The sequence below is a fragment of the Amphiprion ocellaris genome, chromosome 4, assembly GCF_022539595.1.
Source record: "Amphiprion ocellaris isolate individual 3 ecotype Okinawa chromosome 4, ASM2253959v1, whole genome shotgun sequence".
In the NCBI taxonomy this organism is placed as follows: domain Eukaryota; kingdom Metazoa; phylum Chordata; class Actinopteri; family Pomacentridae; genus Amphiprion; species Amphiprion ocellaris.
In genome coordinates this window covers 35124841-35138765 of record NC_072769.1, presented here as the reverse complement: position 1 = coordinate 35138765, position 13925 = coordinate 35124841, and the positions used below count along the sequence as shown (strand labels likewise).

The following is a 13925-nucleotide window of genomic DNA, read 5'->3' as shown; positions in this document are numbered from 1 at the left end:
AATCAAATCTCCTGTCGACTTACATTTGATGTATTCCACCACATCAACAACATTTTCACTGGAGCTAACCCATCGCATCTGTCCAGGTGTTCCAGGGAGTCCGGGGGGTCCTGGAGGTCCTTGAACAACCCGTTCAGAGTCTCTTGCATCATCGCGGAGCAGACCATGAGCTGTGGAATGAAGATATTTACTGAAATAAGAGCACATACAGGAAGATTCAAGCTTGACTATGTGGAATGTGTGGAAACGTCAAACTGCCACCTACATTTGATGTAGTCAGTTACTTTGGCTGCCATACTGGAGAAGTCACCAGTGTCCAGGTTCCACTGTGTGGCAGCAGGTACACCTGGCTCTCCTTTATGTCCTGGGGGTCCAGGAGGGCCTGGTGGACCAGGAACTCCAAACATGGCTCCACTCAAACCATCACCTGGAGAGAATTACAAGAAGATATATTAATAATAATAATAATAATAATAATAACTGTATGTTTTTAGTGCATTTCAACAACAAAGCTACAATATGCTTCGCAATAAAACAAATGTCAAATTAGAAAAATAATAAAAACAAATAACATCCTAAGTATGTAATATAGCAAGAGAGGTAAGCCTTGGCCTTATTAAAGCAACCAAACAAGTATAAACATTGGGGTTAAAACCCTATTGTGTTATTTAAGGTGTGAGTATACCTGAGGATTAGAAATCTATAACAATTATATAAAATACCACCTTATCTGACTATAATATATTAAAACTGAGTCATTAATGAGTTATTAATTATAAAGAATAACCTCACTACAGTAGTAATACAACTAAGACCCTATAGTATCATTAATAATGGAGAATAATTGGAACAATTTTGAACAGAACTTTTGATGCTATAAAAATATACATGAAAAACTAAAAAATTTAATTTAGTCGAAAGACTCTTGTGTATTTTATTGTTACATAAACATTTTGCTTAATAGAAGACTGCTCTGTAGTTTTGTTAATTTTTCTCTTTCAGTTTTACCTAATGAAAGCCTTAAAGTAAATATTGTCAAATTATTGTTAGCAATAACTAACGTACATGTCAAGACCTTCAGTTTTGAGGTGGTGTAAGACATTTACAGGTGCTGTGATACTTTCTCCTAATAATTATTAAATTACCCTCTGTTTCCACCCTGAGCAGGTCCAGGGCTCCAGATTATCTTAGTTATAATTCAGGGAAACACTCCTTTAAACTCACTCTTGACATATTCCTGTAGTTCAGCTCTGAATCTCTCTCTGTGATCACGAACAGGAACCAGCCCTCGGATTGGACCAGGGGGACCTTCAGGTCCAGGAGGACCAGGAGGCCCAGGAGGACCTCGAAAGGCAACACCTGTATGAAGACAGACAAAATGTTCAATGCATTTTCTCCCTGAATTGATGAAGTTAATGTTTGTTGTCAAACTCACTTTGCAGGTAGTCCCGGACATCTGAGCTGATGTAGTTCCCATATCCTGGTGGTCCAGGTGGTCCAGGTGGTCCCTGTGGACCAGGGCCACCTGGTGGACCTGGAGGACCCTGGTATCCACCTAGATGAACAATGAAATGAGCATCTGTTTGTGCATGGAAACAGTATGAGCTCAGAAACATGTTGTTCCTGGAGCTAGGTGTTTTACTTTGCCTTTTGAACCAGACTGAGTTTTAATGTGGGCTTTAACTTGTGCTGTTTTACTGTGTTGACTTATTCCTCTAGTTGTCCAGAGCGCTGATTGATGTCCACTGTCTTTAAAGAGCCCATCGTCTGCTTTTTGGGTTGTTACGTTTCCTCCAGTGTGTTATTGTTGCTGCTTTTTTGTGCATGTAAAAGGTATAAAAACTTAGAAAACCTAAAGTCCAAACCAAAAGGAATTATTCTCTCCCACAGAAAACTCTGCTCTGAATCTGTGTGAAATGTCTCATTTGGATTCTAGGATTTTCTCCTGCCTGTGTCACCATGTAACACATTTGCAGAACTCCTGACTAGCAGCTAGTTTGACCATAAAACAAAGACTGAGCAGTTGCCTCACAATCCGACACCAATCTTTTCCTAGAGCTACCTCTCTATACTCAGAGAGCTGTGTTTACTCAGCAACTTCAGCTGTTTTTTTTTTTTTTTTTTATCAGCCCAGCTGATCAATCAGAACAGATTGGGCTTTTCATGAGGAAGGAGCTAAAACTAAGTGTTTCAAACAGAGAAGGCGCTGCAGCAACGCACAACATGAGAAAAATAAAGCTTTGGGGGTGTGGATCTGGTTCATGTTCTGTACATGTTCTGGCACAAGAACACCCTGAGAGAACCTCTTCAGGGGCGGTTTGCAGGGAAGAAAACAGTGCCTACTCCAGGGTGGGTACTTCTACCATTAAAATCTGCTATGTCCGGCTTGAAGTTGATTGGTTAAATTTGGAGAGGGCCATTTTTTCAGCCCTCTCAATGTCCTTGATGAGTTGCAGTCTTCTCCTCTCTAAACATTGCCATCGACAAGATAAAATTCAACATACAGGCTAACAGAACAAATCTACATTGTTCTATTTCCTATGCATTCATTGAATGTAAGTTATATCCAGTAACTACTAGTTGTTGTTGTTTTAGCACAGTCAGAGTTAATGTTACACCTAAAGCAGTTGAAAATGTTGAAATGGAAACAGAAAGGCTGAAAGACCCTGAGTTCCTGCAGTGGAATCTGCTTTTTCAAACCTGGACCAAGTTATTTCCTCTGATCTGCTAGGTTTTGGTCATTATGAAACTAGTTTGGCCGCCTAGGGAGCTAATCGTGCTGTTATCGAGTTTCTTACCTGATGCGGCATACCCAGGAGCACCAGGAGGTCCAGGAGGTCCAGGAGGTCCAGGTACACCTGCTGCTCCCCTCTCTGGTGACACACAGGACCCATAGTGAGACACAACACAACACATTTTCTGTAGGTCACCTGTAGGACTGTCTGCAAAACTTACCGTTCATGAGAGAGAAAACACGTTCAGCAACTTCCTGAGTGTTAAAGGAGTAGCTTCCAGGGTTGCCTGGTGCTCCAGGAGGTCCTGGTGGTCCAGGTGGACCACCAATGTATCTCCTGACATCTTCTCCTGGACACAAAGAATTGACAGTTAAGAGGAGATCAGAATAAGAGTGAAATTTTGAAGAAATCAGGAGTGATAATGACAGTAACCAAATTATTCAAGTTTAGCATTACCAACGTTTTCAAAGTTCTAATGATGCCCCAACACAAATCATGACCAAACAAACCTGACAGATTATATTTTTTAAGCATCATATGTCTAAACATTGACTTTCATCACTGTACTACGTGCCATGTTTAAGAAAACTGAGATTTAATCCTGTTGAAGACTTACGTTGTAACAGGTTGACAATATCGTTGACAGAGATGGAACCAGGTGGACCTGGAGGACCAGGAGGCCCAGGAGTTCCAGGAGTCCCATCGGATCCTCGGCCTGAACCTGAACAGGTAAAAGTTCAGGTGATTTCTACAAACAGACATCCTGTCTAATAACAGATGCACCATCCTTATGTAGTTGGACATACTTTGAAGGTAAGCGACGACTCGGTTAGCCACATCATCCACTAGACCGTCCCCTGCAGCCCCAGGTGTACCAGGGGCCCCTGGAGGACCCGGAGCTCCAGGAGGTCCAGCCAGGTACTGTCTGATCCCATCACCTGCACGTCAAAGCAGATCACCTGACTCAACCCTTTGTTTCATACATGCTTTACATAATGTTCCATCAACTAAGATGAATTAATGCTTACTCTGAAGATACTCTGCCATGTACTGGCCCACATCTGTTGATCTGGAGTCGCTTCCATCTCTTCCAGGGGGACCAGGGGGACCAGGTGGTCCAGGCGGGCCTGGGAAGCCGGGACCATACGAACTGTCTGGTACGATAGCACAAGTTCCAAAATTAAATGTTGTACATGTCGAGAAACGACTCAAATACATATTAACAAATAACAGCAATTACATGCTTAATTTTAGCATCTGGTATTCAAGAAAATGCTTTAAGGTGCAATCCATCTAATGACCACTAGATGTCAGTACCTAGAAATCTCAGTTTAAAGTTCTATCTTCTGCAGGACATTAGTCTGACAGTTAATTACAATTTTCTCCAATGTTTGATTTTTCTAACAAACCCTCATACCCAAAACCCACCAATAGGTTTGAATGATGTGTTTTTTGTTGTTGTTTTTTATGTATTAAAGCCAGGGACTGCTAAAACAGAAATAATTGTTAGATTTTCAACTTTCCAACAATTAATCACTTTATTCTATATGTCTCATTTAAAAATTTGCTGAAATTATTTTTTATTTTTTGATCTAAAAAGACACAAAAAACTGGTAAAAACTAAAACTTCTGCACTCCTCTGCACCATTAAAAACCCACCAGTGACTCAACTCAACATGACAAAAATGTAGGGACTTTTCTGCTGAACTGTGGGCTGTGTTTACACAGAGTAAAGTATGGAAATATTCAAGGAAGTAACTACTAACATATCTGTTGTATACTGTGTCACAGGTATTAGGAACGCTTGTGGGCACTTGGAAAAAAAGTTGTATATGTTGATTCCAGGTGTTTTTATGTAAAATAGAAAATCAAAGAAATTCAACTTTTTCGCTTTTTTTTCCAAGATGTATGGCATTGTATCTGTGTCATATTTCACTGAGGACATTCCTGAGTTCTCTCTCCTTCTTCATGGTTGTTCTGTTTCCATAGAGGTGCAAGACTTTATATTGCATTATATTGACAACAGCAACTAGAAGTATAGTGATGAGTAAAAACTTTAAACGCATCAAAGAAATGCTCCAGATAAAAATAAACTTCACAGGAAAGATTACAGTCTAAAAAAGAACATTATTGACAGTTATGCATTTATCATAAGCACCCATCAACAGTTTTTGTGTAATTACTGTATTACGGAAACCAAAGTTTCCAACTGTAGGTTTAATATAGTATTAAAGGTGGTTTTACCAGCAGGGGCTCCTGGGACTCCTGGAGAACCAGGACCTCCTGCTTCACCTGCAAGAAAAACATAAATAATATTAGATCCAAACTCATTTTTGCTGAGTTCTTCATTTAAAGAACACAGGGAAGTGCAAACTGAATGAACAGTGTTTGTATGTAATCATATAAAGAATATAAGAAGAGGGTCATTTCCAACAGTTCAGTAAGAGATTCTTTGAGGGACAGTAAGCATGATCTTTTTGGCAGAAAATCCATACATTTCCTGTTATTTTACATCATTTGATGGACAAAATCCCTCCAGAGAGTTCTGGTCTAACTCGAGGACTCTTTCCAATTGTCCAGAAAACTGCCAAAGGAGGCATCCTAATCAGATGCCCAACTACCTCAGTTGGCTGCTTTCAACTCTTTGGATGTCCAAACTCCTCACACTATCTTTACAGCTGAGCTTTGGGACAGCCTAAATCCTCTTTCAGAGGGATCCAAACAATAATCTAAGCAGAAAAAAAGTCACACAAAATAATGGGTTTGAATTTACCTTCAGGTCCTTGTGGTCCCTCAGGCCCTGGTGGACCTTCTGGTCCTGGTGGACCTTCTGGTCCTGGAAGCCCTCTGGGTCCAGGCTGACCTGGGAAACCTGACATGGAAAGAAAGTATTTTTAATCAGAACTGGAATGCTTGTTTTTGATCCTGTAAATCACAATGTTGGTTAAAATCTGTCTTATTTCAAAGTTGTCTACTCACCAACACCTTCATCCCCTGGACTTCCTGGAAGACCCGGTTGTCCTGGTTCACCTGAAACAACCATCATTACTTTTACTCACATACTGTCTGTTTGTGAAAACCTGCAATTTCTAAACTACAATGCTGTTAACTCACCTACGTATCCTTGTGGTCCTCGATCACCTGAGAGAAATAAACAAAAGAACAGTTCTAAGAACCAGAGACTCTAAATCTGAGAGTTGCCTCATTATTCCACCAAGGAACGACGGAGTTATGTGACAATCGGCGTACATCTGTCTGTGAATCTGTCTGTTTGTGTGTAAAACATTACTCAAAAACAGACTAACGGATTTAGATGAAATTTTCAGAGAAGGTCAGAAATGGCACAAGGACCAAGTGATTAAATTTTGGCAGTTATGTGGCTTATAGTCTGGATCCACGGCTTTGCTAAGGATTTCCCATTGCCAGATATAGCTGCCGGCACAGCGTTACTGGCGTAAACACTGTGTCAGTTACCTGCTGACAATCACATGATTGCATCCTACTACAAATTGACTGTGATTTATCAGTTGGAAATCATACAAGGAACAAATGATTAAACTGTGGGGTGTTTCTGAGTCCCATCAATTCCTGCCACCCGCTACATATTTAGGTCACGTGATGTAGCAAACCCCAGCCAGACAATGGTGAAGCTCCTGATGTTTCACAAAGCCAAAGCAATTTACTTCAACTGTCAGCCTTATTTTGAACACAAATTCAGGTTTCTGTCCTTCACTCCTTTCTTCAGGAAACACTGTCAGAGCTTGTCTCCATTCCAGCTGCTTCTAAGTTTAGACACATCCGTTGCTAGACAGCAGCAGCGTGGAACCATTTTCTTCCATCTTAATGTGAATTTTCTGAGTTTTCTTCATCATCTCAAGACACCGCTTCTTAGATAAACACTTCCTGTGCCACTGGAATGGTTACAAAATAAAAGCCTATAGCATTAAGAATACGCCTTCAAAATAAAAGCCTGGAGGGAACAGTTATTTTAACACTAGCAAAACAAAGGCTTGCCAAAAGTGATGAACTGATCATCAGACCTTTATAAGTGTAATTTACATGCAATTCGGTATCCATACATAACACGTATATGCATAACACATGCCTGTGCTCATCACAAGGTTATTTTTTATTAAAGATTTCATCCATCGGAAATGATACGTCAACTGAGCAGCCTTGGCGGAGTACTGCGCTCTCTGAGTGCTTTTCTTGTTTGCTAATGAGACACTTTGTTTCCAAAGCATTTAACCTGTTGAACCTACCTGGTGAGCCCTGTGGGCCCGGGGGTCCTGGAGGTCCTGGGGGTCCAGCAAAGAAGGTTTCTGATATCAAATAGAGGGAAAGTGCATCAGAATGACATACAAAGACACTACAAGCCAAAGAGTAAATAGTATGACACATAGTTCATCTGTCAAGTGAGATTTTTTTCACCAACCTGATGTCGGCACAAAGCTGCCAGGTTCTCCTTTCTCTCCTGGAGGTCCAGGTTTACCAACACCTGTGAGCACACAATCACAAATCAATTTAAAATAAAATAGAAATGTAGGTTGTTTTTGTGACACTGCTCAAATCATCATGTATACTGATGATGCATTTATTTATTTCTCTGTCTGTAATGTAGGATACTTGTTTACCTGGCTCTCCAGCTGGACCTCGGCGTCCTGGAGGACCCTGTTTACCTTCACCTAAACAACAATGACGTTTGCAGGATCATTAGTTTGCTCTGATTTTATTATACTGTCCCCTCTGTTATCGGGATAAACTCAATGTTTATCAGTGATACTAATGTGGCTACTGAAGCTACTAAAAGGTGGAGAAGGTTCCTACTGGCCCATATGTGAGATGTGTGATGATAACAGACCATTTAATGAGCTGACAAGCAGGTAGTTTGATTGTGTTTGCAGATGTTCTTGATATCTTACAAACAGCTTTGAACATACCAGGAGGACCCTGAAGACCAGGTTCTCCAGGAAGTCCTGGAGGTCCTGGTGGACCAGGAGGTCCTGCCACTGCAGAGAGTCCTGTTAGGTATGAGAAGAATATAAAGCATATTACAGTCTAACATGGTGTTATTATTTATAATACCACCAGATAAAACAGGTCCAGAGGGACTCACGGTTGGAGTTGTTTCCACTGTTGGTTTCCGACGAAACGCTGTCACCGGGTTTTCCAGGTTTTCCTTCCTCTCCCTTCTCTCCCTTCTCCCCTTTCTCTCCTTGTTCTCCTTTAGGACCTAAATGATGAAATCACAGGTAAACTACCTGTCCAGGTGTTTGATCCGACCCAGACGCTCGACATGTGTCAGGAAGATGGATTTACCTGGTTGTCCTGGGACACCAGCAGGACCAATGGGACCAGACAGACCAGGAAGACCAGCTGGACCTGGAGGCCCAGCTGGTCCTGGAGGTCCAGGGATGGCCACAGTATCAGAACCAACTAGAACCAAAAGAAGAGACAGAAACTAACTGCAGTTTTAAAAAAAAAAAAAATCTGTGATCTCCTATATATAATAGGGACAGGTGTTGCTCTTACCTGCACTAATGACTTTACCAGGTGATCCTGGTTCACCTGAAAGACAATGGTATGTTGGATTTCACGATGAGACTAAATGTTATCAACATATGTATATGAACTGTTATACTGGCCTATGAAAAACATCATTATAATGCTGTTTATTTGACCACTGTGTCAAAGCCTTAACCCTCCAAATGCTAAAACCTGTTGGTGGTTTTAAAAGATCCTTGGTGGTCTTTAAAAATCACCCAGACACCCATACATTGTTCACCAGAGCTACAAACTGTAAAAACAGAAAGAATCATCAGATTTTCAATTTTCCTTGAACTACTCATCAGTGATGCTCCATTCCATCAGAAAATGTACACAGCTCTAAATTTAAAATCATATCTCATCAAAATCACGTTTTTATGTGTATCATTTATTTTGCCAAAAAATGACCATATGCATGTTTTTTCAAAGTAAATTATCTGTAGTTTGTCGATACTTCTATCAGTCTGGTGTGCTGCCTGAGTGAAATGACTCTCATACTCTGAAGATGAGTTTAAACAAAAGCTTATACAGCAGCCTGAGTGTTAAAGGATGCTTTGATTTCATGTCATGTTTTTGAGTTCTCTAACTTTCATTAAACTATTTTTGGTTTACACTGGGAAAGAAACAAAAGTTTACCTTTACCACCGGGGAGTCCTGGATTTCCTGCAATACCTGTGGTGAACAACAAAAACTACAATAAACACAATCTAAACTGTATGACAAGTTTTTAAAAATGCATTTTTGTACATATATTCTCATACCTGGGGGTCCCTGTAGCCCAGGAATGCCTAAAGAAAGAAAGAATCATGGTTTTTCAATAAACCCAGGTACAGCTTGATAAACAGCATTTTGTTTGCTGAGTACTGGACAGAGCTTTCATTACCTGGAGGACCAGCATCTCCAGGAAGTCCAGGTGGTCCTCTTACACCAGGAAGTCCCACTGAACCTGCCTCACCTGTAATTTTAGAAACAGAAAGTTACACCAGAGTTAAATGTTCACTTCCATGATTCTGCAGCTTTTCTCTGCTCACCTGAAACTCCTTTAGATCCCTTTGGTCCCGCAGGGCCTTGAGCTCCAGGCTGTCCTGGTTCACCTTTAACAAAACCAAAGGGTTCAAGGTAAGATCATTTTATTGTTGTTTGGGTTTTAAAATGTCAGCAAGTGGTTTCAAATGTCCTGTTTGGTTTACAGTACAAAGATATTTAAATGAATTCATTAATTTCCCTAATCACTGAAAATTTGTTGGAAATTTGTGCCACTGAATTACAGCAAGTTCTCCACCCTCCCAAGTTGTGGTTACAGGACCTTGATTTCAAGCTTTTGTTGAGCTCATCTATGACGTTGCAAAGTTTGTTTTGTACCGAAAGTAAACCTTGTGAAAATGTTGCATTAATCCATCATAGAAGCCTGCAATTGACAATTATTTTCATCATCAACTATTTTCCTCAATAATTAATTGATTTATATCTAAAAAATGTAAATTATTATTCATGATGCCCAAATAAACACATTAAAATCTATTGTTAATCTAACCAACAGTCAAAACTCCCCAAATTATGAGTTTACTATCATGGAAAACAAGCAACGATTCACATTTGAGACGTTTTTTATTAACATTTCAGCTGATTACTTGACTAGTCATGTCCACATTTTACACTTCTGCATGTACTTTTCTTAAAATGCTTTTTTTCCCACTTCTTCACCTGTTTTTCCACCTGAACTTCCCTTTCCTGTGTCCACCGTCTTGCCTGTATCAGTACTGTGTGTTTGGGTTTATTTTTTTGAGAAACTAAAATGTGTTGTGAAAGTCTTTTTATCTTATGCATTCTACTAAGAGGTTGATCCAGCAATACCAGGGCAAGGTGTCAAACATTATGTGACATTTTAAAGTCACTTAAAGTGCTAATAAATACATTTTGCTTCATAAAGTCCTTAAACTAACAATCTAAAGTTAACTAACGTGAGCTAATATTTGCTCTTACCAAACCAGGATGTAATTAAAACAAACGTGCTTTTGAACCAGATTAGATTCAGTGTTACTTGAACTGTTTGGTAAAGGAGTTTAGCTTCATCTTTACCACTTTAATATTTAATACTCTAATATATTTTTAATATTTATGTACATGACTGATGATAGAACTATGCTGAGACACACCTGCAGGTCCACGTGGTCCTCGTTCTCCAAGGTCTCCTTTGGTTCCTGGCAGCCCTGCTGTTCCTCGGTCACCTACAATACAGAAAATCAAAGGTTGATATGAACAAACAAATTCTTACTCTCTTCTGTTACTAATTATTACAGGTTAACTGATTAATCACTGATCTGTAAAGACAAAGTTTGGTCATTAGTTACAACAACATACAAAGATGCTATTTTACAGCTTTAGAAAACAATGTTTTCAAGTTTACATGTGGTTTTAAGGTTCTTCTACCTTTTGCTCCAGGAGCTCCAGCTTCACCCTGGAAACCTTTTGGACCAGGAGCACCTGCATACAGTTAGAACAGATTTAATATAGATGATCAATACCGACCAACAGATCAATTTCTTTGTAAGAACTGAGTGTTTACCGGGACTTCCAGAGGCGCCCTGCTCTCCCATGGCACCTAAACCAAACAAGAACATTTAGGAATCGATTTTAGCGGTTTGTGATTAACCCTGTGAACCTCAAAACCTCCCAGGAGTTTTGAAAAGCATAAAATAACATCACCATAATTACATCGTTTATTTGGGGCAGAAACTATAAAAACTGAAAGAATAGTCAAATGTTCAACTTTCCACTGGCTCTTTACCAAGACTGAAAGATTTAAAAGCTTTCAGGTTCAGTTAGGTTTTTTGCAGTATTTCACCAAAATCTTCAAAAACATTCTTCTACTTCTCATTTTAAAATTTGCCAAAAACAAACCATTTGCTCAAATCAGATTCTATGAAAAACGAACAAAATCTGCACTCATCCGTGCTACCATTAAACTATCGGTGACTTTGTGAATGTTGACTGCAGCGTTTTTCAACTTTTATTAGATAAATAAACAAAGAAATTAAACTTTTATTATTTCTTTTTTCATGTTTTATGGCATTATAATTGTGTGGTACTGCACAAAAGACATTTCTGAGTTTCCTGTCTACTTCTAGTCATGGTTGTTCTGTTCCCATAGAGATGCAGGGCTTTATATTGCGGTTAAAAAAAAATACATCACAATGAGGAAAAACGGCCTGTGCCTCCATCCTGAGCCTTGATCTGACCTTTAGGCCCCACAGGTCCAGGAGCGCCAGCAGGACCGGGACGTCCTGGTTCTCCTTGAGATCCTGACAAAACCAAAATCTTCATCAATACAGCGTTTTTTATGCATTCAGCTTGATCGACTGTTAAAAGCGCATTTTCAACCTTTATCTCCCTTTTCTCCAAATCCTGGAGCTCCAGCTTCTCCTCGGGGGCCCATGGGTCCCTCCCGGCCCCTCTGGCCTGGTGGTCCCTCAGCACCAGGTTCACCTGGATAAAAAGTAGGGAAGACTCTTTGTTTTCTCCTTTCTTGTGTTGTTGCAAAGAAAATAATCTACACTTAACACTACCTGCACTGCCTTTTGGTCCCCTCGGTCCATCCAGACCTGGGTGTCCCATCTGCCCTGGAGGACCTGAAGACAGAACAAATCAGTTTGTCATCCTTCATGAAGTTAGAAACCTGCAGCACATTTGCTCTGAGTCTTACCTGGCAGACCTGGGAAGCCGCTATCACCTGCAAGAGATAAACTTTTACTTCATAGAGTTCGATTCTGAAATTATTAATACACATTACATGCAATAATTCCTCACCTTTCTGTCCAAGTGATCCTGCATCACCTGCAAACAAACAAACAGGGTTATGATAAATATGAACAAAATATCAATGACAAATTATTTTCTGCTCAATGCAGACATTACCTTTAGGTCCTGGTTCTCCTCTCTCTCCTTTCAGTGAGTACACCAGAGATTCTGAACATACAAAAAAAGCTATTTAATTAGTAAATCAAACTGTGCAACATTAAGTAGCAGGAAAAAACACTTCTTAAACAACATTTAACCATTGTGTTGTCCTGTGGGTCAAAATTGACCCATTTTAAAGTGGAAAAATTATATATTTTCACAGTGAAACTTCTGATGTCCACATTTTCAACATTTTGGGAAATCTTCGATAATTTTTTGGTGGAAAAAAAGAAATGTTAAAAATGTTTCTTAAGAACATTCACAAAAAATCTACCAAAATCCAGCAAATTTTGCTGGATTTTCGTTGATTTTTTGTGAATGTTCTTAAAGAAAATATTAGAAGTTTTACTGATACACATGTAATCACTTTAGATATTTTTAGGATTTTTTTGAAGATTTTTACTCATTTTTTGAAAATATTTACAAGAATTTTCTTGCCAAATTTGGGGGATTTTTTTTTAAATAAAACTTTTCAGGGAAACTTTAAAGGAATTATTGGAATTTTCTTCCTGAAGGTTTTGCAAATTTTTTGAAATTTGGGGAATTTTTTTTGCAGAATTTTTGGATTTTTTCAGACAAGGAAACAATATTTTTTGGTGGCCGTAAATGAAGACAACATGAGGATTAAAAAAGTTTTAAAGTGAAATGTTGAGCAAAAATATTTCAAACAAACATTTCCCAGTAGGGATCTGTAGTGTTCTGAGACGTCACTATAAATGTTTTCTGTGATCTCTACATATTGCCTTAAAAGGTCAAATGTCAGAGATAGTAGCACATTGCCGCCTAGAAGCTTATTTGTAAATCATTATAAAAAGTGTTTTTCCGTTAGTAATGAGTTTCTGCATTTTGATTCCCAGTTTTGTTAGATGCTCATGGTAGTCCATCCCAGCAGATGTCAGCATCATATTTACCTCTAATTGGACCTGAGCGGAGTTCAGCCCTGATCAGCTGCTGCACAGCTCTCTGCAGGGCGGCGCTGTCCTGACCCGGTCCGTTACCGGCGCCTCCTCCTCCTCCTCCTCCTCCTCCTCCTCCTCCTCCTCCTCCAGGCCCAGTGGCCCCCAGGTTGATCCCATTATCAGAGCGGGTGATGGTGGGACCAGAGGAGCTCCTGTCGATGTACGCCGAGTCCAGCGGGTCGATGATGTTGATGCCAGAGGAGGCCGACAGGCGGCTGGTTCTGGCTGAAGCTGTGCCGGTGACGGCCTCCAGAGCCTCCACACGGTTCTTCAGCCGTTTAACTTCTTCACCTGCAAAACCAGGGCGAAGACGATGAGCCCGGGCAGATCATCTTCAGTAAAATCTGGGAGGGAAAACAACACCCAAACCAATCACCCAAAGCGATGAGTCCAGCGAGGAGGCCGAGGAGCAGCAGGAGGCCAAGCAGGAGGCCGAGGAGCCACTTCCACCAGCTGCAGCAGGACAAGAAGCCGAGGCCCGATTCATCTTGACGGATCTCTGAGGAACAAACAAGCTGGTTAAAGTTCAGTGATCCTGCATGATAAAAAATTTAAAAATATAAAAAGGTGGGAGCATCTGTTGAAAAAGTTAGATTCTGAGTGAGTATAACCTGGGCAATATCGGCCAGATTTCTAAAGAGATGTTCTGGCTTTCTTCAGACTGTTTTTAGCTGCTGTTTTCTGGAGGTGTTGTGCTGCTCTAAATGTCTCTTTAACCCTCCTGTTG

At 40.1% G+C, this 13925-nt stretch overlaps 1 protein-coding gene across 2 annotated transcripts in view; it reads right to left on the bottom strand.

The window, feature by feature from the left end:
* LOC118471766 (collagen alpha-1(XVII) chain-like) overlaps positions 1 to 13925 on the bottom strand; it is a 38068-nt gene that overhangs the window by 5087 nt on the left and 19056 nt on the right. For both annotated transcript variants that reach the window (XR_008601269.1, XM_035958061.2), the window contains exons 15-49: positions 13575 to 13697; positions 13151 to 13489; positions 12198 to 12248; positions 12090 to 12116; positions 11986 to 12012; positions 11849 to 11911; positions 11664 to 11768; positions 11522 to 11584; positions 10849 to 10884; positions 10713 to 10766; positions 10439 to 10510; positions 9314 to 9376; positions 9166 to 9237; positions 9044 to 9070; positions 8919 to 8954; positions 8268 to 8303; positions 8055 to 8171; positions 7852 to 7968; positions 7676 to 7756; positions 7370 to 7420; positions 7171 to 7233; positions 6998 to 7057; positions 5850 to 5876; positions 5715 to 5765; positions 5509 to 5607; positions 4980 to 5027; positions 3764 to 3889; positions 3542 to 3673; positions 3352 to 3456; positions 2956 to 3084; positions 2799 to 2873; positions 1436 to 1555; positions 1225 to 1359; positions 266 to 427; positions 24 to 170 (exon numbers count right to left, since the gene is read on the bottom strand). Coding sequence is in view for 1 of the 2 variants with exons in the window: in XM_035958061.2 (XP_035813954.2) it covers positions 24 to 170; positions 266 to 427; positions 1225 to 1359; positions 1436 to 1555; positions 2799 to 2873; positions 2956 to 3084; positions 3352 to 3456; positions 3542 to 3673; positions 3764 to 3889; positions 4980 to 5027; positions 5509 to 5607; positions 5715 to 5765; positions 5850 to 5876; positions 6998 to 7057; positions 7171 to 7233; positions 7370 to 7420; positions 7676 to 7756; positions 7852 to 7968; positions 8055 to 8171; positions 8268 to 8303; positions 8919 to 8954; positions 9044 to 9070; positions 9166 to 9237; positions 9314 to 9376; positions 10439 to 10510; positions 10713 to 10766; positions 10849 to 10884; positions 11522 to 11584; positions 11664 to 11768; positions 11849 to 11911; positions 11986 to 12012; positions 12090 to 12116; positions 12198 to 12248; positions 13151 to 13489; positions 13575 to 13697 (3039 nt within the window). In the remaining variant the exon portion in view is untranslated. The remainder of the gene's footprint in view (positions 1 to 23; positions 171 to 265; positions 428 to 1224; positions 1360 to 1435; positions 1556 to 2798; positions 2874 to 2955; positions 3085 to 3351; positions 3457 to 3541; positions 3674 to 3763; positions 3890 to 4979; positions 5028 to 5508; positions 5608 to 5714; positions 5766 to 5849; positions 5877 to 6997; positions 7058 to 7170; positions 7234 to 7369; positions 7421 to 7675; positions 7757 to 7851; positions 7969 to 8054; positions 8172 to 8267; positions 8304 to 8918; positions 8955 to 9043; positions 9071 to 9165; positions 9238 to 9313; positions 9377 to 10438; positions 10511 to 10712; positions 10767 to 10848; positions 10885 to 11521; positions 11585 to 11663; positions 11769 to 11848; positions 11912 to 11985; positions 12013 to 12089; positions 12117 to 12197; positions 12249 to 13150; positions 13490 to 13574; positions 13698 to 13925) is intronic.